The sequence below is a fragment of the Didymella exigua genome (assembly GCF_010094145.1).
Source record: "Didymella exigua CBS 183.55 unplaced genomic scaffold M421scaffold_3, whole genome shotgun sequence".
Taxonomy (NCBI): Eukaryota; Fungi; Ascomycota; class Dothideomycetes; order Pleosporales; family Didymellaceae; genus Didymella; species Didymella exigua.
Genome location: NW_022984777.1, coordinates 138,914 through 159,632, shown reverse-complemented (window position 1 = coordinate 159,632; position 20,719 = coordinate 138,914). Strand labels below are relative to the sequence as shown.

Here is a 20,719-nt window from a genome sequence, read left to right as displayed (position 1 = left end):
TTATTGTCACCTTCGACGGCAAGGTGCGTGAGATGGTGCGGATAGAAAAGGAGCCCGTCGAGACGCACCAGCCACGCCTAAAGCCACGCCGATACTACTCCAGGGACTGAGCGGGAACAACGACTACTGTATCACAAGGATTGTACCGGAAATACTATGCATATAATGAAGCATCATCGCTGTTGTGCTTTACCACACAGCTCAAAAGGAGTTGGGGACTGAGATATTTTGGGAAGCGCTCTAATGCATTTACACGGCTTGCAATACATGGAATACACTGTCTATATTACTACTACCACAGAAAGAGCTATCTTACATCTGTTCGTCTCATCACTCGATCGGCAGATATTACAAACAGTCCTTCAGGCAAACCCAGTCTCCGTTTGCTCCTTTCTTATCACCCCGATTCGGACGTTGTTTGTCTTCATGCTCGTCACTTCCATAGAACAGAAGTATGTCCACCACTCCACCCATCTCATCATCGATCAACACCATCATCCGATTCGCCTCGTTCATCAAGCGTGTCAGATCGTCTGTCGCCAGCGGATCATGCTTGATGTATCCCACAAGGAAGGCATAGATTCATTGCTTCAACGTGTGCATGCCGACAAGACCTTGTACTCGCCTACAGAGTCTTTGAAGAGGTGTGAGTTCTCCTGGATGCTGTCAAATGCATCCTCATCGTCGGTGACAAAGATCTTGAGGTTATTAATGTCGCCGAAATCGGACTTCGCGCCTGGTGTGTCGAGCAACTCGAAGTCTGGTGGACAGGCATGCTCGCCCGACTCATACGTCTGACTGGAACGAGCGAACGTGTTGCGACGGTGGTTACGGATGAACTTTATTGCGGACACGAAGACCTGGTCGTAATGTTTGATCTGCACCTTTGGAACGGATATAACTCTGTTCACCTTCGGAACGAGCCTGCCCTTCTTTGACGGAAGTAGTGCTATGCTCAGAAGGGCGGGATATCGCGACTGTTCCAGAGCCAGCTCGATGGCTGCGGAAGCACAGTTTGTTCGCCGCTCAGCCTCGACTTCGAAGGGGTGCTTGAGCTCCCATGTCTGTTCGTACTGGGATAAGATATTAAGAATACCTAGGAAGTCTTGTAACTACAAGCGCACAGAATGCCAACCAGTGCGAATAGCTCCATACGACTTGCCCCAGACACTTGGTCCCGGATGGAGTCGTGGTCCGCCGGCTTTGTCCTGTGCCACCCTGATGGCGTGGAGGAAAGACAAGTGGGCGGTAACTTCGCAGACGGGACACAGTTCAGCGAGCGTTGGGACGGACGAACAGTAGACGTGCCCACAGTCAGAAGTGGTGTGAGACTTATGGCGGCACGGAGTAGAGGGTGGAGAAGGGAGAATAGAATAGGCTGATAATGGTAGAGTACGGCTGATGAGCGCATCGCGATACTTGATAAAGCGAAAGTACTCTAATGCATCGCGCACTTGGCCAATCTCAGAGCCTAGAGCACGCTCCTTCTGCCACTTGATGTAGAACGAGAAATCTTTTTGTAGAATCAGGCTTGCTCAAATTGAGGTAGAAGTGGCCATGGTAAGGTGGAGTTGAATGTTGTCTGGGTGTGATAGTGATGATCCCCATGTGGTACACTGCATATATTGCTGCAGGACTTCTTCTTCGTGCGGTGAAAGCATTACACGTATCGCTATCGCAACCACGTGTTCACTGCGAAAATGATAAGTAGTGAAATAACCGAGAAGATTCAAAACACGACGAAACAATTCTTGAACGTATTGGATGAGAAGATCATTCGTGAAACGGGACAGGAGACGAAGAACAAATCTTTGCTGAGGAAGGTAAAATGCAGCATCTTGCAGTCCAAAGTTCACTATTGCAATATGGGCATAAGCGTGAACAGGCGTTCTTCAAATGGCCGTCGCCACAATCTCCAGTTCCGAAGTCCAGGACTTCCCTTTCGAGGCATGACTACCATCTCCTCCGTTCTCGCCTGGTGTGCATAATACCACATCCTGAAATACTCCATTACAAGTACCAACCAGTAGCCAATGTGCGTGTAACAGCTCCTCCTTTGAAACCGCTCCATTTTCCAGACCTGCGCGAACGGCAGCTTTGATCTCATTCCAAAAGCGATGTTCACATGCTGGACCCTCGCTCTCAATGCTGTATGCATCGATCCAAGAGCGTTCCAAGTGGAATGGCGACAAGTTGATGCATACTCTGAGTTGCTCCAGGGTGTATAGAACGTCACCCGCAAAAGAGGTGTCTGACCATCCTTCCGGATGCTGTGCTGCGTGCGCACCAGGATCGTACTCTTCATCAGACCGCTTCCATTCTTCTGTGGGTCGACCGGGCTTGAAGCTCACTGGTGATTGCGACCTGCGTGGGTGGGCTTGAACTTCATCCGGGACAGACTCGTCTCTCGCAACGGTGGTGGTGGGAGCGAATCGAATCCTCCTTCTTGACAGCCGTAACTTAGAAGTGAGGAGTGGCTCATGGAATCTCGGTGCCTTGTTCCAGGACTGTGGTCCCAGTATGCCGACGACTGGGTACCTGGTCATGGTTCGAGCAACTACCACTGCATTGGCAGCAGCTTGCACGCCATCTGCTGCGATGTCGGAGTTCATTTGCTGGGCCTCCCATAGAGCTTCATTATCAGCCTCCTCTTCGAGAGTCGTAGTAAGCTGGGCTAGCTCGAGCCGAAATCGTGTCCATGTCCTCCTCAATTGTTGATATAGCTGGATGTTTTCGGGGTCCAGAAAAGGTTTCCAAGGGCCGCCGATCCGGTCCCATACGTCTGTAACAAGCCACAATGCCTTCAGGTAGGTAATGACAATGCAGACAGGACAGTATTCGCACTCGTCTGACGTGGAAGGATGCAGTACATGACCGCAAGTCACTGCGACTCGTCGACCACTCGCATCCACTGGATCGAAGGATCTCGGATCTTCATCAATGCAAAAGTTGACGTAGTCCGCTGCGTATTCGATGAGTCCTAAGGTTTCGTCCGTCTCGCCGCACCCGAGTTGCCAATCCATGTATGCGCCGGCTAAGTCGTCATCGCCGAGAAGGGTGATCGGAAGAGCTGTTGTCTTCGGCATTTCAAGAAGATGCCCGTGAGAAAGTCGAATGAATTGTGTGATGTAGAGATGTCAGATTTAAAAATGCGCAAACATGTAGATATTCCTTTGCGGCAGCCTCTGGCTTCCGGTGCTTTCACTCTGGATTCGATGTGCCCTAATTTATTCCTACCCAGGAGTGAATGTCAGTACACTCCAGCCGTTCATATAGACGACATGATCGCTGCTTGAATATATCTAGAATCGATTCCTGATGATATAGCGGAGGTGTTGATGCGTGTTGCAGGAAAGGCAGGGACAGAAGCAGTGTTGTTCAACTGCCAAAAGACCTGGGCAACTCCGACTCAGCCCAGTCAACGACACCAAAGGAGGAAGGCACGAGCGCAGGCAGTCTTACCATATGTCTTACCAGAAATACCACGAGTGACGCAACTCAGCATCGTTGCAGCCTTCTCCTCGCTCGACGGCCTGGTTCCTTGCCCTTGGCCTGCACAATCTTACCTTCTCGATTGACTACCTTCGCCTCGAAATGGTCGCTTGTCGCATCAACTCGTTGAGCCTCATAATGCACATTACCTTCCTCTAAGCTAGCAGCAGTCGCAGCAGCCTTCACGGCGGCGTTTGTGCGGTCTGCACCACACATGTAAATGTGTGTATTACAGAAAAGCGTGCTGATGTTTTCGATATTTAATCTTACACACTGAGACTGATCGTAAAACCGAATGTTGTCACTCAAGGGGTCTAGACGTTCGCGGAAGGGTATATCATCTGCTGAGTATATCCCACAATGGACCTCGGAGTTGTAGTGCGCCCCCGGTAATACTCGAAGACCAACCTTCTCTTCCAAACCAACATGGGCAGCCATGGCAGCGCTGACCAGACAGGCGTGCAGAAGCAAGAATGCCGCTTACTACAATATGCGGCTACTGTGACAGTGACTCCAGACACACAGACTGCCATCAGAGGAGCGACAAGGAAGTGCGTGTCTTGGTGTCAGAGGTAGGACCACAATGAGGTCAAAAAGAATTCGTCCAGAGTCCAACATACATGACATGAAGCGGCATAGGAAGCTGAACAGGCTCAGCGTGTTTGTAATGCGTGCAGTCCGCATCATACAGGTTTGCTCTCCAATCCGTTGCATCTAGAACTGTGAGGTTCACCGCGTCGTCTGCCATCTGATGCGACGCAAGTGAGGATTCGTGCGAACTCAATGTCCAGATTATCAAAGTACGATTGACAATAATCGCTCCGCGAGAAAGCATTGGCGAGAAAATTTGAACGTATACTGAGTCTGAAAAGCCATGACAATCGATGAAGCTAAGGAACGGCAATGATTTGCGAGCTGGCGCTAGGTAAAGCCAATCAGATGAAATTGCGCAAGCCCCACACCTCCCTTCGCGCGCTACTTTCGCGTCCACCGCCTCAGGTACTTCATCGCTTTTCAAAGACCATGCTACATCTAATCGCGGACATCGCTGTGAAATTAGACATTGGATGCTGCTGAGGTTGTTCCGCGCATTCTTGGTGTGCCTCCGCTCTGCCCCATTCGGCTAATCGACGTGCACGTGAGCTTATCAGCCCAGAAGATCATGTAACTACTCCGTACGAACATAAGATGAGGGGAAGGGCGGGTCAGCTCAACGAGGAGCACTCTGCCTTTTGCGATTGCTGACTACAACATGAACGGTACCATCTTCGAAAACCATAGTGAACACCCGATTGCAATCGTTGGCGGTGGTCTGGGCGGTCTTGCTTTGGCTATTGGTCTGCTCAAGCACGGAATACGTGTTCATATCTACGAGTCTACGGAGGCTTTTTCCGAGATCGGTGCAGGTGTCGCCTTTGGTATTAACTCGATTACGGCACTACACAAAATCGACCCAAACCTGCTCGAAGGCTACAAGAAGCATGCCACCTTCAACGCTGATGACGATCGTGCCAGCACATTCATGTCTTACCGTTGGGGCATGGATGGGAGGAAACATGGACACAGAGCAGGAGATATGATGTGGAACCTTAACGACAAATGGCGACCCGAGCGGGCACATGCTCTGGGTGTGAAGACAAGAAGTTGCATTCACAGGGCACGGCTGCTGGACGAGCTGGTGGCGCTATTACCCGCGAACATCACAAGCTTCAAGAAGAACTTCGTCACCGCTGAAGAGCAGAATGACGGATCGCTCGAGCTGCATTTTGCAGACGGCACAACTGCTGTGGCAAGCGCAATCATAGGATGTGATGGGATCAAGAGCAAGGTACGACAGCTCGTATGCGGCCCAGACCTACAAGCAACGTACGCTGGCGAAGTAGCCTATCGGGCCATGGTACCCAGAGCCGATGCTGAGAAAGCACTCGGAGCCGACCTTGCGCTCAACGGTACCATATACTGCGGATATGGCGGATACATCGTCACATACCCCGTCGAAAACTATGACTTCGTCAATATGGTCGCCATACCACACGATGTAGGCGAGACATGGTCTTGGAGCCAGGATGAGTGGACCGTGCCAGCAACCTCCGATGAGATCCGTCAGCGCTTTGAGGGATGGTACAAACCGCTCATTGACATCATATGTGAACACAGTTTGCCATGCAAGTGGGCTTTGTTTGACTTGCAGCATAATGCACCTTACTGCAAGGGGAACATGTGTCTACTCGGCGACAGTGCCCACGCAACTACACCACATCTCGGCGCAGGCGCGGGCATGGCAATGGAAGACGCGTATTTACTCAGCAGTCTGATCGCTTCGATCGACAGCATCGTGCAGATTGGAAATGCATTTCGAGCATACGACGCTGTAAGACGACCGCGTACGCAAGGTTGTATCGAGAGAAGCCGCAATGCATCGATAGCGATGGATTTTCTGACACCAGAAATCGCTGATGATACAATTGCGCTGAAGCAGATGATGGAGATCTCTTACGAGTGGCTATGGCACGAGGATCTCGAACTGCAGCTTTGCGAAGCAAAGAAGCTTCTCTAGACCATCGGATGCGTCAAACTCGTAAAGCTTGCACATAAAACTGCTCGTCCAATAGACCGATGCTCGGACTATAATGTCCGGTCTTAAGCCTACTACGCCGCTGACAAACATGCACTGATCACGTCCTTCCTCTTTGAACACTAGTCCAGACGTTAGAAGTCGCAGGACAATTCCATGCTGACCTGCCGAAATCGTCGGCTGGTTGATTAGAAACTATTGGAGGTTATATATAGTTTGAGCCTCAGGTGTCCATCTGCTCTGCATCATCGCTGAGCTTTGTTCTTCCTGCAGAATACCCATCGCCAACATGCCCGACTTACCCCTCTTCAAGCCTCTCAAGGCCGGTTCCACTGAGCCGAAGATCCGCGTTACTATGGCAGACTTACCTGCACATGGTTGAGTCCCGTCTCCGGGAGCACCGACGCTGAGGGTCATGAGTCCCTGAAGCCCCTGTATTCCTCGTACACACCGCGACTCTTTCTACAATTCCAAGAGTGAGAAGGGATACATCGACTGGCCCTTTAGCGAGGAGTTCAAGATGCATGCGACTTTTAAAGACACATTTATGACTTGCATGAGCATGGCGTTTAGAATTGGGAAACACGCACTGCATGAGCGATTACATAAGAGCTTGGAGTGGAGGATAGACCCAAGACAGATTTTCATGGCACAGAGTCCCGGAGTGAATACACTCGATTTTATCATATCATCCACTTCGACTTTGCATATGCAATCATCAAAAGTTGTCTTTCGATGGGGTCAAAATTCAAAAGGGCAACAACGGGCAAAGTTCCAATAACGCTACTGTATGCTATTCGCTTAGCGTGCGGCTAGGTAGCTCTACCTAGTACCGGTACGGTAAGCATCGGCTCGGGACTGGCAGCGCGTCCTCCCTTCATACACCACCTTGCGCACTCGTCACCAGGCTCACTGCTAGGCGCACTGCATCCAGTCACTTCCCTAGCGCATGAGGACTATATTCGGGGTGGTGCTGGGCCAGAACGGGTGAACGGTCAACATGTGGCGCGAGGCTGAGCAGGCCGACCCATGGGGGCTGCACATACCTGCATCGCCCAGTCGATGCGTCCAATCGCAATAGGCTCAGCTTTCTCTTCCAGGCCAATCATGAGAAGGTGTGCTCTCCAGTCCATGTGTCTGCATAGCTGCTGCGCCTGTAGAGTCCTTCAGCCTGGTGGGTCCTCCACGCTTACACGAGGTCAAATATGCCTGGACTCCTCCAAAGTGGAGTCTTATCTGCAATCTCAACCAACTTCTTGGAAACGCTTGTTATTAGGGCTGATCCGAAATGTCTAGACCAGAGCAGAAGGAGTATCCGTTCGGTCAAACCTCGTATATCGCCACGTTTGACGATGGTATGAAGTCTCTCCTTGCAAATGCCAGCGAGGGCTGACACCCAAACAGGGCAACTTGCCAGACATGAACTCAAAGAGAGCGAGCCATCTTGGCGATCTGAAAGCTACGCGAAGGATTCCAGCTTGCGCATCCTAGACCATCATCAAGGGGTTGGAACTATCCGGACATGCAACAATCGTGAGCTTGACGAAGTTTTGGTATGCCTCTTGAATACGAGTGTCAAAACATTGCTGACCAGCTTGTCAGGCTGGGCCGCCAAGGCAGCTTCGAATCTTTCTGCTTCTGCCAACTGTGCACGAAAGGATCGCAGAAGACCTCTTCGAGCAAGCAAAAAAGGCACACATCCAAAATGGCATGACAGAAGCGGAGGCTGCTTTCGAAGTGTCGAAGGCAGCTGCTATGCTGAAGAAGAACGAACTATACGACAAGGCCATTGTGGACCCTGCCGATCCACAGGACCCTGAGATGCGGAGAGAGGATCGTATGAACATCTCAAGAGATGCACTTCTGAAGATCATCACTAAATATGATATCGCGCCTGGGACGTGCTCACACATACGAGGCCAAGAGCAGATTTTTGGCTCCCGTACAACCAAGAACAAGAACAACGAGGTTACAGCTGTGGGTAAGTAATGACAGTTTGTCGTGTAGCTGGAGGCTGACTACGTTCAGAGTTCTGGTACGCTATACGTGCCAGAGCCTACTTCCGAGATATCGACAAAGATGCCGACCTCAAGATGACAGTAGTCACCAAGTACGACGTCGCAACGAAGTCGACGGTTGTGTTGCTGAAGTACAGATCGTTCAACGATCTGGCGACGAAGCTGAAAGTTGATCTTGTTTCAAAGCTGGAGGAACTCATCCAACAACCAGAAACCCAAGACATCGCCCACAATCCTTTTGCTGTGTCTCTGCTACACTTTAACTGTACGGCCCAATGGTACAGGCGTGCAGCAAGAGATCCAAGAGATAGTGTCAGAGACGAAGAGGAAAAGGCACACGTTCTTTCCAAACAACAGAAGAACGAATTAAAAGCCATCAATGTTCGACGCCTGCATCTGACCATGCGCAATCTCGACCAGGACAAACTGCAGCTCAATCAAACCATCGGTACTATCAAAAGTCTCCGCAAGCAACATGAGTCGTTCCAGAAATACGTCATGAAAAAGCTAGCCCTAGAAGATCGAGATTGGTTGTATCTGCGAGTTGACGAGGAGATGGACCGTTTGGACGATCAACTCCGATACCTGAGGGCCTCTATCGAGGATGTTTGCGGTCGAGCACAGAGACTGCTGGATCTGGTAAGTGAACGATCTTTGCTGACTTAAAAGACACGTCTGACCCATGCTCTTAGCTTTTCAATCTCGTGGGACAGCAAAGTGCTCGCTGGAGTGAGAAAGTTGGCACGCAGGCCATGCACGAGAGTGCCAACATGAGAGCCATTGCAATAGTGTCAATGCTGTTCCTACCTGGAACCTTCATTTCGGTAAGATCGTATCTTACATCATGGGCGTTCTTTAACGTCTCGTAGGGTATCTTGGGAACGAATCTTTTTAGTCAAGAAGAGAACAAGTCATCCGGTCCGGACGACCTCGACGATTCGCCATTTCGCGCAGCACGTCAATGGTGGATCCTACTGGTCACAATCTTCCCGCTTACCTTCGTAACTTTCCTAGGTTGGTGGGTCTGGCGAAGGCGATCGGAAGCCAAGATCAAGGGTAGCATCATGGAGGAAGACGAGAAAGACATGAAGATGCAGGAGCTCAAAAATATCAGCAAGATGCAACGAAAGGGTAGCCTGGCGACTATAGGTAGTAGTCTGGCGAACTTCAACAACTCGTGGTTCCGTCGTTTTGGGAATGGGGAGACATATGAGATGGGTAGATTACCAAAATAAGTCTAGCGTCGCAAGGGCTAGACAAGCCCTGGAGTCAGCCTTGTCGGCATCTTCGTGGCTCTAACGCACGTCAGTCCTTCCACTTTCCCCGCGCAGTTCATGTCACACGTGTGTCCTATCTCTGCATCGACGATCTGTATTCGCTTTCGTGTCTGACCTTTTGAAGCACGACATCGTATGGCGTTAGGGTGCTCATGTCTGGGCGTTCATAGACAAACAGCCGCCCGTGTTGTTTTAAATCGACGATCTTCCAATAACGATTAGTACCATTAGCAGCGACGATGGCCAAATTCAACTTCCCACCACTAGATGCTGGGCCACCTTCACGTCGCAACTGGTATCAAGAGCTTCTTGATGACCCTCAATGTCGCGGTGACCCAGTCAGTGACGTCAGCTAGTACACAAGTCCTCGCCAGCTGACAATCTCCAGAAACGAGTTCAAGAGGCATACGAAACCCATAGAGATGCATGGAGGGCAAAGCAAATCGAACTATTTTCCCACGGCGAGACAAACCCTGTCATATCTGATCAAACCCTTCTCAAGCACTTGGCTCGCCAAAAGAGGCTTCGAAACGGCCATCAACATGATGAGAATGATGACACAGATTCCCAGGAGATCAACTGCTGTGTCATTTGGGCAAGACCTCCTCAACACGTCCTCAACCAGATACAGACCGTCCAAGCAGATCTTCAGCGACTTGTTAGCGATGACCTATACCTCATACCAGAGAAGGACCTACACCTCTCAGTGATCGAGCTGTCGCATCGCCATACCGTACCACAGCTTCGTAGTGTCGCTGATGAGATCGGATCAGCACGTATCCAGAAGATCCTCGGCCTCGTCTCGACACTGGACACCAAGCCTGGATTAGTAGCACCGACCATTAGCTTTGACAAGATGGGCATCGCAGTGAATTTTCTCCCAACCGATGTCAGTTCGTACACATACCATCATCTGAGAAGCGACATGCATGCTCAAGCACTGGAGAGTGGGATCGATATCGATATGTGCTACACTGCTCCTTCTGCGCACATCACAATCGGAAGATTCATCGGAAACAAGTTCTTCGAGATAGTGGAAACGCGGAAGAAGTTTGTTCAGCTGGTCCAAGACTTCAACAGCGTGGCAGTAGCGGAGAAAGATGGCTGGGTTGTTGGTGAGAGTCAAGGCCTTGAGATGCAACTTGGATATCTGAAGTTCGGTAGAGAGAGCAGTAAGGCGGATTTGGTAGGTAAAATATGACAGGACCAATCCAGCTTTCGAGAAATACTAAGCCCCTGTGGTCCATGTGGGGGTGTGTAGCTCCTTTGATCAGTAGGAAAGGTAACGCCAGTACCAAGTGAATCGAAAGACCTCATGCAACGCCCTTCACTCATACTTCACGGTGAAGAGTCGCAGTGGTAGCGCTTGGCCCACGTGAACAGTCCCCGTATTAGACCCTGTTGTGTCTAAAGACGCAAACACCGCGTATTTTGCCTGAGCACCCACACACTCGCAACTGCCATGAAAGCCTCAGCCTCAACGTCCATCGACAACCCCACATCAGTAGGCTTGACAGCCGACTCGATCGAGGACTACTACGACACGCTCACTCGAGAGGGCATGCATCGTACAGGCATAGACGATCTCGGAAGGTACGCAGCTCTAGCCGAAAACGACGATGGCGAAGAGATGCAAGAGAAGGGTCCCAACGTTCGCAATGAAGGTACATGACCGTGATTATCATGGAGACGGAGCCAACCTAGCAGAACCAACCTCTGCTATTATTGACAACGCTAGACTTGCACCCGGCGACGCTGTCGCGGCTAAGATGCATCTCAAAGCTGCCTTCCATGCTCTCTAAGAGCACAAGAAAGACGACTTTGTCCGCGACGTCACGTTGCTCGCAAGACTTCGTGAGATATCCGTCATCATTTCAATAGTCCTCTTGCCTGCTCTCCTGCTATTATCGGATCTGCTGGTTTTTGTGCTGGCGGTATCGTCGCATGTATGTACGGTTGTCGAAAATGTGTGTAATTATTAAATTGACACAACCTAGGGAGTACAGCTGCGGGTATCCAGGCAGGAATCGGCAATGTTCTAGTGGGTTTGGCATTTGCAGTTCTGACTAGCGCATGAATGGGGTGCTGGGCTGGCTCTTGTCATGGGTCTAAGCGCGTGCGTGCCAGCCGCTGTGATCAGCGGGATTGCAATCTGGAAGTGGTGGAGAGGCAAGAGAAACGGCGACAAAAAGAAGATGGAGTGACGCCAAACACTGCAGCTGCACCGTCCCTCCCCTCTGGCCCCTCAATCTTCATTCTCGGATTGGTCAACCTCATCAAAAGCCTAACTCTTCCCCTATTAAGCGTATCCTTCGCATGCTCTAGTAAGGTTCCGTCTATACATCGTCATCTCCGTACTTGTGCTTTACAGCGCATGGGAATCCACCGAAGTCAGCTTTCGACGAGCGAGTAATCATGCTAGTGTTCTGAAGAAGCAGGTCATTGGCTGTACCAATGTTCTTTCCCTTTGCTGCTTGCGGACGCTCCGATCAGTAATCAAAATTTGATCAGCACCAAGGCTCGTCCGCCACCTTGGTATTTCCAATGAGTCTGTTCAATGTTACGGACGAAAGAGCGGGGCACTAGATGATCGCCTCGCGAGAAATATGCGATCCAGGCTTGAAGTTCAGGAATACATAAAGTCGGGAAGCTGGACATGTGCATCCTCGTACGCGCAGGTCGACTTCCATCCTGACGAACAGTCATCTTTCCAGAATTAGTGGATTCTCATAAACCGTCAGTATGGCATCTTCGAAGCAATCAGTTTTGATCACAGGGTAAGCGAAACCCGGATGCGTTGGTAGGGGGCTTGAATACTAAGGGGTTCAACAGATGTAGCAAAGGAAGCGCTGGACACGCATTAGCACTAGAGTTTGCGTCCCGGGGCATGCGTGTTTTCGCGACAGCTCGGTCATTGGGGTCCTTGGCCGGATTGGAAGACAAAGGCATCGAGACCTTGATGCTGGATGTTACGAGCGCTGACAGCATCGCTGCACTTAAGGTTGACGTCGCCGCGCGTACGGGAGGCAAATTGGATATGCTGTTCAACAATGCAGGAATGAGTGAGAGCTTTCACGCCTCCATGTTTGAAGACTTTGCTGATTCGACGAAGTGTACGAAGCACCCGGTATCGAGACAGACATCAGCCGGGTCCGACAGATGTTCGAGACCAACGTCTTTGGTCTCTTCAATATGGTCCAGGCATTCACACCACTGCTCCTGGCCGCCGTGTCAGATTCGTCCCGACCACCAGTTGTCATCAATACCGCATCGGTGCTTGCAGTTGTGCCATACCCGTTCTCATCAGCGTACAACGCAAGCAAGGCTGCGGTCGCGTCGTACTCGGATGCGCTGCGAGTCGAGCTAGCGCCCCTTGGCATCAAGGTAGTGACGCTGTATATGGGTGTTGTGTCGACCGGTCTCTCCAGTCCAGGAGATATCAAGTTCGACGAGGACAGCATCTATGCGGCGGCTGAAGCTGGAGTGAAGAAGAGAAGCAAGGATCATCAGGCTGGTGGAATGAAACCTGACTTATTCGCGAAACAAGTCATCAACGAGGTTCTGAAGAAGCGTGGGATAGCACAGGGTGAGTACGTCTGGAAAGGAACGAACGCATTCCTGGTCTGGTTGCTGAACGCTGTGGGCGGACGGAAGAGTTTTGACGGCTCAAACGCTAAAGAGATTAGCTTTGACGAGAAGGTCAAGCAAGCCATTTCTGAAAGAGGCCACGCATTTGTGCAGAAGCGTTGATGTCTTGGTGCTATCCGTAGTTTGATAATGCTAAAACTTCGCGGCAATGCTGACGTTCCAGAAATACAATTGGGACTCAGCGACCCTAGAATAGCCTCCACGCAAGACTAACTCATTCAACAGATGTCGCTATGCACTGGTGGGGCGGACCATGTCATGGTCGGTCGACCAGCGATGCTGTAATTTCTTTGAAACACGGGCTTTTTTTGTCATAGCCGGTTCCTCGTGATCAAGTTTGTAGTGAATTGTCTCGATTTCCCTATCAGGCCTGTGCCACTCACTCCTCAGGCGACCTGTGGCTGGGCATGAATGAAGACGCGTATGGTCGTGTGCATTCCTACGCCAGCTGCAGTGAGTGGGGTGAAAAAGGTTCAATACTGCCCCGCATGACGAAGATCCATGTGGATTGAGGGAAGACACGTTTTGATCTTCGATGTGGAATCGACATAGATGCATTTCACTTTTACACAACGCCAAATCTATATGCTCGCTTCAACGGGATATCAAACAGTAGGCCTAGTGCCTTGAAAACTTTCTCTCCTGCCCCAATTCCTCGGCTGCCTCTTCAAGAAAGCTCCTACAGCGCCGAGATACCCCTCGTGCCTGATGAAGTACGCTTGCTTGCTGTTCTTCGACCAGAAGCGAATGGCATATGACAATGTGTTCATCGTCTGGGCGTGCCCACCGATGAAAGACCCACCAAAGTAGATGCGCTCCAGGCCGTGTTTCTCGGCATGTAGGTATGCGATTTGGCCGATGTTGTTCGACACAGCGTACAGCAGCGACCTTGAGATGTCCTCGGGTGCAAAACCGCTGGGCGAGTGCTGCATCTCTGACGAACCTTCGACATGCTCTTCCTCTCCTCTCCGTTTGAAGTCGCCGTTGCAGCCGTCCTCAGCTTCTCGCTCTGCTGCGCGCTTCTTCTTGTACACCTTGCCGAACGAGGACGCGATGTGTGTGCTCTTCAGGCCGATCTTGTTGTACGCTTGCCCGTAGATGTCACCGACGAGCAAATCGACGGTCGAGTTGTCGCCCTTCTCTGCAAGGCGCAGCATGTCGTCAAAGCTTCGCGCACCCGTGAGCATCGACAGCAGTCCCCATAGTGTACCGCCCCCCAGTGATGTGCCGCCGATTCGCTCGAACACTTGAGGCCCTGACACCTTGACCATTGACACACCGGAGCCAATGTTGACGAGCAGGTAGGGGTAGATGTTCGGTGGGTCGGGCGGGTGCGCAACGAACTCCATGGGCTGGTCTTCGCTGTATGTGAAGACTTCGTTGGGGATCTCGTTGATGAAGAAGTCCAGACCTGTTGTCGTCAATATTGCGCACATGCGGCTTGCTGCGGGGTGCTTGCCTGTAATCAGACTCTCCATCTCGTCTTCCCGGATGACTTCAACACCTAGCGCCTCTGTGATCTTGTCGTAGTACTTGTATGCACCGCCGCCGGTCGCCATGACGCAGATGTCGCTGGGCGCAGTGCCGTTGTCGCAGTGGTCAGAGACCAGCTTGCGCATGAAGTCTATGCATGTGTCTATTCGGTCGGTCTCGAACTTGAGGAAGTTCAGCCGGCCGCCGAGGGAGTCGTCACCATGTTCGCGGGAGAAATAGACGAGCTTTGCCAGAGAGCCTCCGATCTGCGCGCAATTGTTAGCACTGTGCCCAGGGCTGCAGGAGGATTGTCGCGTGCCCCGTAGATCCGAGCACGCGACACCAGATACACTCACGTCAACTGCTATATGGCTCACGACCGCTGTATGGTTTGGCAATCGGATGTCCTTGGGGTCGTGCTCGTAGTCTTCGCTCTGCGGCGTTCCGGGCTGTTCCTCGTCGACGATAAACGCGCCCTGCACGTTGATCTTCACGGTTCCGGGGTGCAATATCGTCTCATGGATGTCGCTCTGCGCAGTCGTCCGCCTAGGCCGCGTCGATATGTTGCCTGACAACGAATGCGCATGGCGAGCACGGGATGCGGCGCTGCCGGTTTCTCCTGTCGCGAGGTTCTGCGCTGGCGACATGGATGCGGGTGCAGCTAGTCTCGGCTGCAGCCTTGCCCTCTTTCTTCGATGGCGCACGCTTTGCGATCCTTTCGCGGTGAACTGGTAAGAGGAGTGGTGCGGAGAATGATGACTCGTCACCAAGGGAAGACTTGTCCGGGTGGGTAGCGATAACCCTTCCATCTGTCCGCTTTGTAACTGGTGTGAACGGCCCGGGCTAGGGGTGATATGGTGTTCTGCGCAGAATACAGCCCAAGGAGGTCAACAAAAAATTGTGAGAAACTGTTGATCGCCTGGCTGCAGCGACTTCAAGGAATATATCCTCGCATTTTTTTCGGCGCAATGGACGCTGTAGCATGAGCTGCTACCCGAGAACCACGCAGCTGCTAAGCTCGGCAACATGGTCGACGGTGAACTGGAGGAGCCGAGGACTATGGGGACTGATTGTGGGGTTTGATCTGATTAGATCAGCCGAAGAGTTCCGCGCTGCGTCGGGTACCGGTATCGAAGAAGCACAATTCCCTGAAGTTGTTTCAAGTGAATTAATGGAGGTCGAAAATTTGAAAAGACTCGCGAACTGTGGCACGCTCGATGCTGTGTCCTTCGAGACTGCGCACGTGCTGTGGCTGCCATTTTGTCTGCTGCACTACGTCATGACAGCTTTTTGCGAGAACGCGCCCTGAGGCTAATGCAATATCTCAAACGATTGAACAACTCCAATCTACATTTGCTTTACTTAACAGCACGTCCCCGGCGAGCCCTTGCTGCAAGACACGTTCCGGGCTGTCGATGACGTCGTGTGCTCGTCAATTCCTTCGTGCATCCAGACCTCGCCCTGCATATCACCACGAACACACACTTGACAAAGGTCACGCTGCCATTCCCAGAACAACGCTCAAGGCGGCCATACAGACTTTCCGATATTTTGCCAGATACCGGACCGTGCCTATTTCAGCAAAACTAAACCTACTCACAGCCCGCACACCTTGCAACAGATTCCCACACACTATCAGACTACAACAATCACCTTTTAGACCCTTCTCCACATCGACCGCCAACATGTCGTGGATGGACTCCTGGTCACGTCCGTCAAAGTCACAACCCACCCCTCCCCCACTTTATCTCACCATCGGCGACTCAGTACCGTACTGCCACTCATGCGGCCGCGTGATTGGTGACCGGAAGAAGACGTCTGGTGCAACAGAAGTCAAGTACTGCTCTGCACGCTGCAGACATCAAAAGCCCGGGCCTCTAGACCGCAAGATCGAATCCACCTTTGCCAAACTGCTCGCGGGCGCGACCCCCGAATCTATCAAGGAAGAGCATGAACGCGCCAAAATCGAGAAAGCCGAGGGCAAAGACACTGACCGGAAATCCCTGGAGAAGGAGAATCAGAAGAATAACAATAGCACAGCCTCCGAGGACGAAAACCTCAAGTTCGGCAAGAAGAACAGCAAAGCCTCCCACAAGAAGAAAACCTCTAAGGCCAAAAACACGCCTAAAGGCGACCACAGACTGATAATCGACTGCACGGCCGTCGAAGAACTCGTCTTCAACCGCGAAAAGGACCCGGAGAAAGTCTACGGACGGCGAAAGAACCGGCGCGCACGATACGTCGTCGAGAAGCCCGAGGACTGGAAGAGCGTCGACATGGTCGACAAGCCCGCCGCCCAGCATCCAGCTGCAGCAGGACACGACACGGCGTCGAGCGCAGAGGACTACAGCGACTCGGAGCCCGAAGAGGGCGGCATTGCGCTCGAGAACAGACCTGCAACAGACCTCGATGGTAAAGAGCTGGGTGACACCGTCGAATACGGATTCGGCGGCGGCAAGATTCGACCGCCACAGGACCAGTCCGATATCAACGGCTCGATTGGCGGAGAGAAGGGGTGGGCGGAGCGGCAGCACGAGACGGAGGAGGCGAAGCAGCGACGTCTCGAGGGGCAGCGGCGCGCGGATGAGAGGGAGATGGTGCGCAAGGCGGCGCGGCGGGGCTGCGCTTTTGGCTTCGTAGTTGATGGGGACGAGGGCGTGAGGGGCGGCGACAAGGGCGAGAGGCGCAAGTGCGAGGCCGTCATGAAGGGCGCGGTTGTGGAGTCGAGTTTTGCAAAGGGCGATTGGGCCGTGCGGTGGAGGGAGAAGATCTGACGTGTTGAACGAGGGACGAAGCTAGCGAGTGTGCAGAAGATGTGCAAGACGATAGGTCAACGCGAGGCATAACGACAGGTATCAATAACACAGAGTCCTCCAAAATGCACATCCCGTCTCTCTGCCTCTGCCTCTTACAAAGAAGCCAAACGCCACCTACCACGTAAACCCCGCCTCGATCAACTTCCTCCCCTCTTTCGATACCGCAGTAACAATCCTCTCAAACCCCGTCCTCAGGCCGGTCCCGGATCTACCAACGTCAGCAACTCCAAGCCGCACACTTAGAGGGGTAAATGAAACGTACTTGATCATATTAACCGCCATAGTCCTCGCCTTATCCTTGAGATTGACCTGGGTAAACTCCTCCAGCTCGCCGTAGCCCTCGGCGCCTTTGTCGTACAGGAGTATGTTCCTCCAGCTCGGCCCCACGACTTCCATGTAGAAGATAAACGCGTCTTCTTGCTCGCTCGTCCACGTGCGCCGGGGCTGCCGCACGCTGCCCGCGCCGCCGATGCGACTGTTCTGCAGACTGAGGACGTGTTGGGCCGGGTATTGAGAGCTGGGCGGCGCGCAAGACGTGGAGCGCCGGGGGGGAGGATCGGTCGTGTCGCGGGCTTCGGGTTCGGAGCGGGATTCTTCATGCTCGATGGCGCGGGCGGTGGGCGCCGAGGACGCGGGGGCGCGTTGGTGGCTAGGGGAAAGGCGGAGTTGGGCGTCTGCGGGTTGGGAGGCTCGCTCGGGTTGGTGGGAGGGCGGTGCGGGCGCGGAAGAGGGTGGCTCGACGCGGCGTCTCTTCGAGACGGGTGCTTTCTGGCGGCGCTCTTGCACAAGGGACGTTCGATCACTAGTCTCATACGCTTCGTCGTCGTCATCGACGTCGTCGTCCTCTGATTCTGCTCGCCGGCGTTTCTTGGGCACGGAAGGAGGCGGCTCGGCGCGCTGCTTGCCCTTGTCGAGCACTCTGGTTGAGGGGCCGGGCGTGCCCTGGCTGGAGTCGAAGCCGCTACCGAAGTCGACGCGTTGAGCTGTAGCTTGTCGATCAACGAATCGAGGGGCTTTGCGATTCTCCTTGCCCGCGGGTTGAACAGACTTCAAAGCGGCGAGGATCTCTTGTGTGCTTTTTGGCGGACCTGAAGGAGCGACGTTATTGATGTCTAGGGACTCGTCGTCTCCAGCTACAAGCGTTGCCTCTCCTGCTTGTTGGTCGTCCCCGCCAAGTGTTTGGTCCCAGGTCGTGCGCTCAGTTTGAGCGATCTGCTCGCTCAACTCGCGCTCAGCGTCTGCATCTTCGGGGGCGGCCTCAGCCTCAACTTCTTCCTCTACTGCTTCCTCTACTGCTTCCTCTTCTTGGGCCACTTCTACAAACACGTCACCAGATTGTGGGTCTTTGGGATCGAAATGTACCCCGGAGTCTCTTTCCCTTGCCTTCAGGGCGTCGATTACGCCAAGGTCTACAGGCGCGTTGGGATCAAACTTGCGGCTGCTACGTCTCCGTTGTCGTCCAAACGACGCCCGCTTCTTTCGTGGGGAATCTCGGGGGGCGGTCGAGGGTCTGGCTCCTGCGGGGACTGGTTGGAGCGCTGCTACGGCTTGCCTGATATTCGCCAGTATTGCTGCAGAGCCACCAACCATATCGATCGAGGCGCTGAGTTCGTTGCGTCGAGCGCGGACCCAATCCAGTAGACAAAGGATCGTCGCCTTCCACGGGAACTCGCTACCCAGACGATCCAAGTCCACCACGTGTCCGTCTTGGAGAGACTGACCGTCGAAGGGGAAGTATGCTCTTATTGTATTGTAGTGTTCTGCGATTCTCTTTTGATGGTCCTCTGTGAGGCGAGACTCTTCTCCACCAAGCGCTGCCACACTCCAACCACGGAGAATGTCCCCACCTTCTTGCTCTTGAAGAAAAATACCATCCAGAGCCTCGTCAGGATTGAACCCATCGTCACCTGCAGAACGCTCCAAGGAAAGAATGGTGACCTGAATACGCAGATCCAATGCCAGTTTGAAAGTCCCTTCCAGCAGAGCGCTATCCCCGGCAGCTGTTGGCGAGCCGTTGGAGCGTAGCGAGCGCATAAACTGGCTAGGGAATGAGGAATCTAACAGTCGCAGATGGTTCCAGACGTCTTTGTCGCTGCGGTCAGAGTGGATCATCTGTTTCGCAAAGACCAGAATGTTGGCCAAGTAAAGCACAAGATTAACACCCGAATCTACGCCTCCAGCGTCAGTGTAAGAACCAAACAAAGCGCGATGGATCGCTCGAGGGTTTATGTAGTTGCTCTCGTCGCCCTTGAAGTGTTTCAAGTGCAGCCTGAACTCTTCATCAAAGTCCGAGTATTCTTCTGCAAACTCTGAGCCTGGTTTGAGCATCTCGGTGATGTTGTACAAGTCTTCTTCCATCGATCCACCCCTGGGTGCGAGATGATCAAGAAACTCCATCGCCGAGTCGCACAATTTGCGGACGTGCTTCTGGATGAATTTTGGCTCCAAGAACTCTGCTTCAATCATGGAGAATGACGAGATGGCGGTGGTACCGGACATCTCGGAGACTGCGCCAGGTGATCGAAATGTTTGCTGCTCCAACGGCAGTGGAATGTCGACACGCTGGGGCGTCGCAGGTGCCTCGTCAAGATGAATTTCGGTGCCGACCTCCTCAACGATTGTAAGCTCTGGAGTGGTTGCATCAGCAATTGTATGTCGGTCGTGCGATGCTGTTCTTGGTAGCGCAGTCGTTGGCTGACGTTTTAGGGTAAGGGTTCTAGGGTAAGCACCAACCTCCCACTGCCTGTTTGGCAGGCCTTCGATTATTGCGCTTTTTCAGTCCCTCATTTTCGCTCTCACTAGCGACACTGGCAACGCTCCGTTGGCGCGCAGTTCGTCGTGTTGGTTTTTGGACCTCAGGGATTGGCTCGATGTCGCGACTTTGGCTGCGCAGCCGTCGCGCGCGTACAGGCGCCTTCTCCGGTCGCGGGGTGGGTGTTTTGCGCCTGCTGCCGGCACGCACGCCCCGGACATCACCTGCCATGATGAAGTGGTCAAGACGGGCACAAACTCGCCAATCGCGCGCCCTGATATCCGTTGAATGATGGATGATGCCGTTCCGCACGTTTGTTGTGATGGTGAGGTTCGCGCCGGCTGCAGGACCCGCTTTGCCGCGTACAGCCCTCGTTCTCACGTGCATCGAGGCTTGCCCGCTTACAGTCTAGCGCTCAGCCCTCACGGATGCTCGTGTCCGAGCAAGGAGAAGGGGGCGACATGCAGGAGAACGTTGAGCAGTATATGCAAGTGACGTGTTTTGGAATTCACGGAGTTGCAGCGCGCCGGCGTCTGACAGGCTCGATCTGCTGCCGCTTTTGACAGCACCCTGTTCCAATCTAGCGCGCTGCCGCACGCACGACCCCCTTGCGTGCATCTGTGGCGGTGGAGTGGCCTCTCCTAAAGTTCAACTGTTCAACAGCAGCC

The 20,719-nt window shown here is 52.9% G+C and overlaps 10 protein-coding genes across 10 annotated transcripts; 5 read left to right on the top strand and 5 right to left on the bottom strand.

Annotated features, from left to right (window-relative positions):
• Positions 1 to 590: 590 nt before the first annotated feature.
• On the bottom strand, positions 591 to 3,086 carry M421DRAFT_88975 (uncharacterized protein; the record flags this gene model as incomplete). The annotated part of the gene is made up of 3 exons (XM_033597720.1): positions 591 to 1,073; positions 1,125 to 1,513; positions 1,958 to 3,086. The coding sequence occupies 3 exons, from the start codon at positions 3,084 to 3,086 to the stop codon at positions 591 to 593; spliced, it is 2,001 nt and encodes a 666-aa protein (XP_033452842.1).
• Positions 3,087 to 3,498: 412 nt separating this feature from the next.
• Positions 3,499 to 3,930, bottom strand: M421DRAFT_88974 (uncharacterized protein; the record flags this gene model as incomplete). The annotated part of the gene is made up of 1 exon (XM_033597719.1): positions 3,499 to 3,930. The coding sequence occupies one exon, from the start codon at positions 3,928 to 3,930 to the stop codon at positions 3,499 to 3,501; it is 432 nt and encodes a 143-aa protein (XP_033452841.1).
• A 102-nt stretch (positions 3,931 to 4,032) lies between these two features.
• Positions 4,033 to 4,334, bottom strand: M421DRAFT_416217 (uncharacterized protein). Its single transcript, XM_033590982.1, has one exon. It carries the CDS (start codon positions 4,325 to 4,327, stop codon positions 4,082 to 4,084), a length of 246 nt encoding a protein of 81 aa, XP_033452840.1. The 5' UTR covers positions 4,328 to 4,334; the 3' UTR covers positions 4,033 to 4,081.
• Positions 4,335 to 4,744: 410 nt separating this feature from the next.
• Positions 4,745 to 6,049, top strand: M421DRAFT_53008 (mannitol 1-phosphate dehydrogenase; the record flags this gene model as incomplete). Its single annotated transcript, XM_033595074.1, has 1 exon — positions 4,745 to 6,049. The coding sequence occupies one exon, from the start codon at positions 4,745 to 4,747 to the stop codon at positions 6,047 to 6,049; it is 1,305 nt and encodes a 434-aa protein (XP_033452839.1).
• Positions 6,050 to 6,901: 852 nt separating this feature from the next.
• M421DRAFT_416215 (uncharacterized protein) lies at positions 6,902 to 9,392 on the top strand. The gene is made up of 5 exons (XM_033590981.1): positions 6,902 to 7,422; positions 7,472 to 7,620; positions 7,670 to 8,048; positions 8,096 to 8,724; positions 8,778 to 9,392. Exons 1-5 carry the CDS (start codon positions 7,356 to 7,358, stop codon positions 8,952 to 8,954), a joined length of 1,401 nt encoding a protein of 466 aa, XP_033452838.1. The 5' UTR covers positions 6,902 to 7,355; the 3' UTR covers positions 8,955 to 9,392.
• A 69-nt stretch (positions 9,393 to 9,461) lies between these two features.
• Positions 9,462 to 10,688, top strand: M421DRAFT_244738 (uncharacterized protein). The gene is made up of 2 exons (XM_033588538.1): positions 9,462 to 9,700; positions 9,751 to 10,688. The coding sequence occupies exons 1-2, from the start codon at positions 9,602 to 9,604 to the stop codon at positions 10,561 to 10,563; spliced, it is 912 nt and encodes a 303-aa protein (XP_033452837.1). The 5' UTR covers positions 9,462 to 9,601; the 3' UTR covers positions 10,564 to 10,688.
• Positions 10,689 to 12,104: 1,416 nt separating this feature from the next.
• Positions 12,105 to 13,112, top strand: M421DRAFT_88971 (NAD(P)-binding protein; the record flags this gene model as incomplete). Its single annotated transcript, XM_033597718.1, has 3 exons — positions 12,105 to 12,139; positions 12,195 to 12,424; positions 12,475 to 13,112. The coding sequence occupies 3 exons, from the start codon at positions 12,105 to 12,107 to the stop codon at positions 13,110 to 13,112; spliced, it is 903 nt and encodes a 300-aa protein (XP_033452836.1).
• Positions 13,113 to 13,544: 432 nt separating this feature from the next.
• On the bottom strand, positions 13,545 to 15,642 carry M421DRAFT_416211 (fumble-domain-containing protein). Its single transcript, XM_033590980.1, has 3 exons — positions 14,840 to 15,642; positions 14,470 to 14,749; positions 13,545 to 14,421 (listed from the first exon to the last, which is right to left on the bottom strand). Exons 1-3 carry the CDS (start codon positions 15,290 to 15,292, stop codon positions 13,616 to 13,618), a joined length of 1,539 nt encoding a protein of 512 aa, XP_033452835.1. The 5' UTR covers positions 15,293 to 15,642; the 3' UTR covers positions 13,545 to 13,615.
• Positions 15,643 to 15,861: 219 nt separating this feature from the next.
• Positions 15,862 to 17,355, top strand: M421DRAFT_416210 (uncharacterized protein). The gene has a single exon (XM_033590979.1). The coding sequence runs from the start codon at positions 16,169 to 16,171 to the stop codon at positions 17,255 to 17,257; it is 1,089 nt and encodes a 362-aa protein (XP_033452834.1). The 5' UTR covers positions 15,862 to 16,168; the 3' UTR covers positions 17,258 to 17,355.
• M421DRAFT_416208 (uncharacterized protein) lies at positions 17,106 to 20,355 on the bottom strand. The gene is made up of 3 exons (XM_033590978.1): positions 20,033 to 20,355; positions 17,562 to 19,926; positions 17,106 to 17,507 (listed from the first exon to the last, which is right to left on the bottom strand). The coding sequence occupies exons 1-3, from the start codon at positions 20,280 to 20,282 to the stop codon at positions 17,414 to 17,416; spliced, it is 2,709 nt and encodes a 902-aa protein (XP_033452833.1). The 5' UTR covers positions 20,283 to 20,355; the 3' UTR covers positions 17,106 to 17,413.
• Between the last annotated feature and the right edge of the window lie 364 nt (positions 20,356 to 20,719).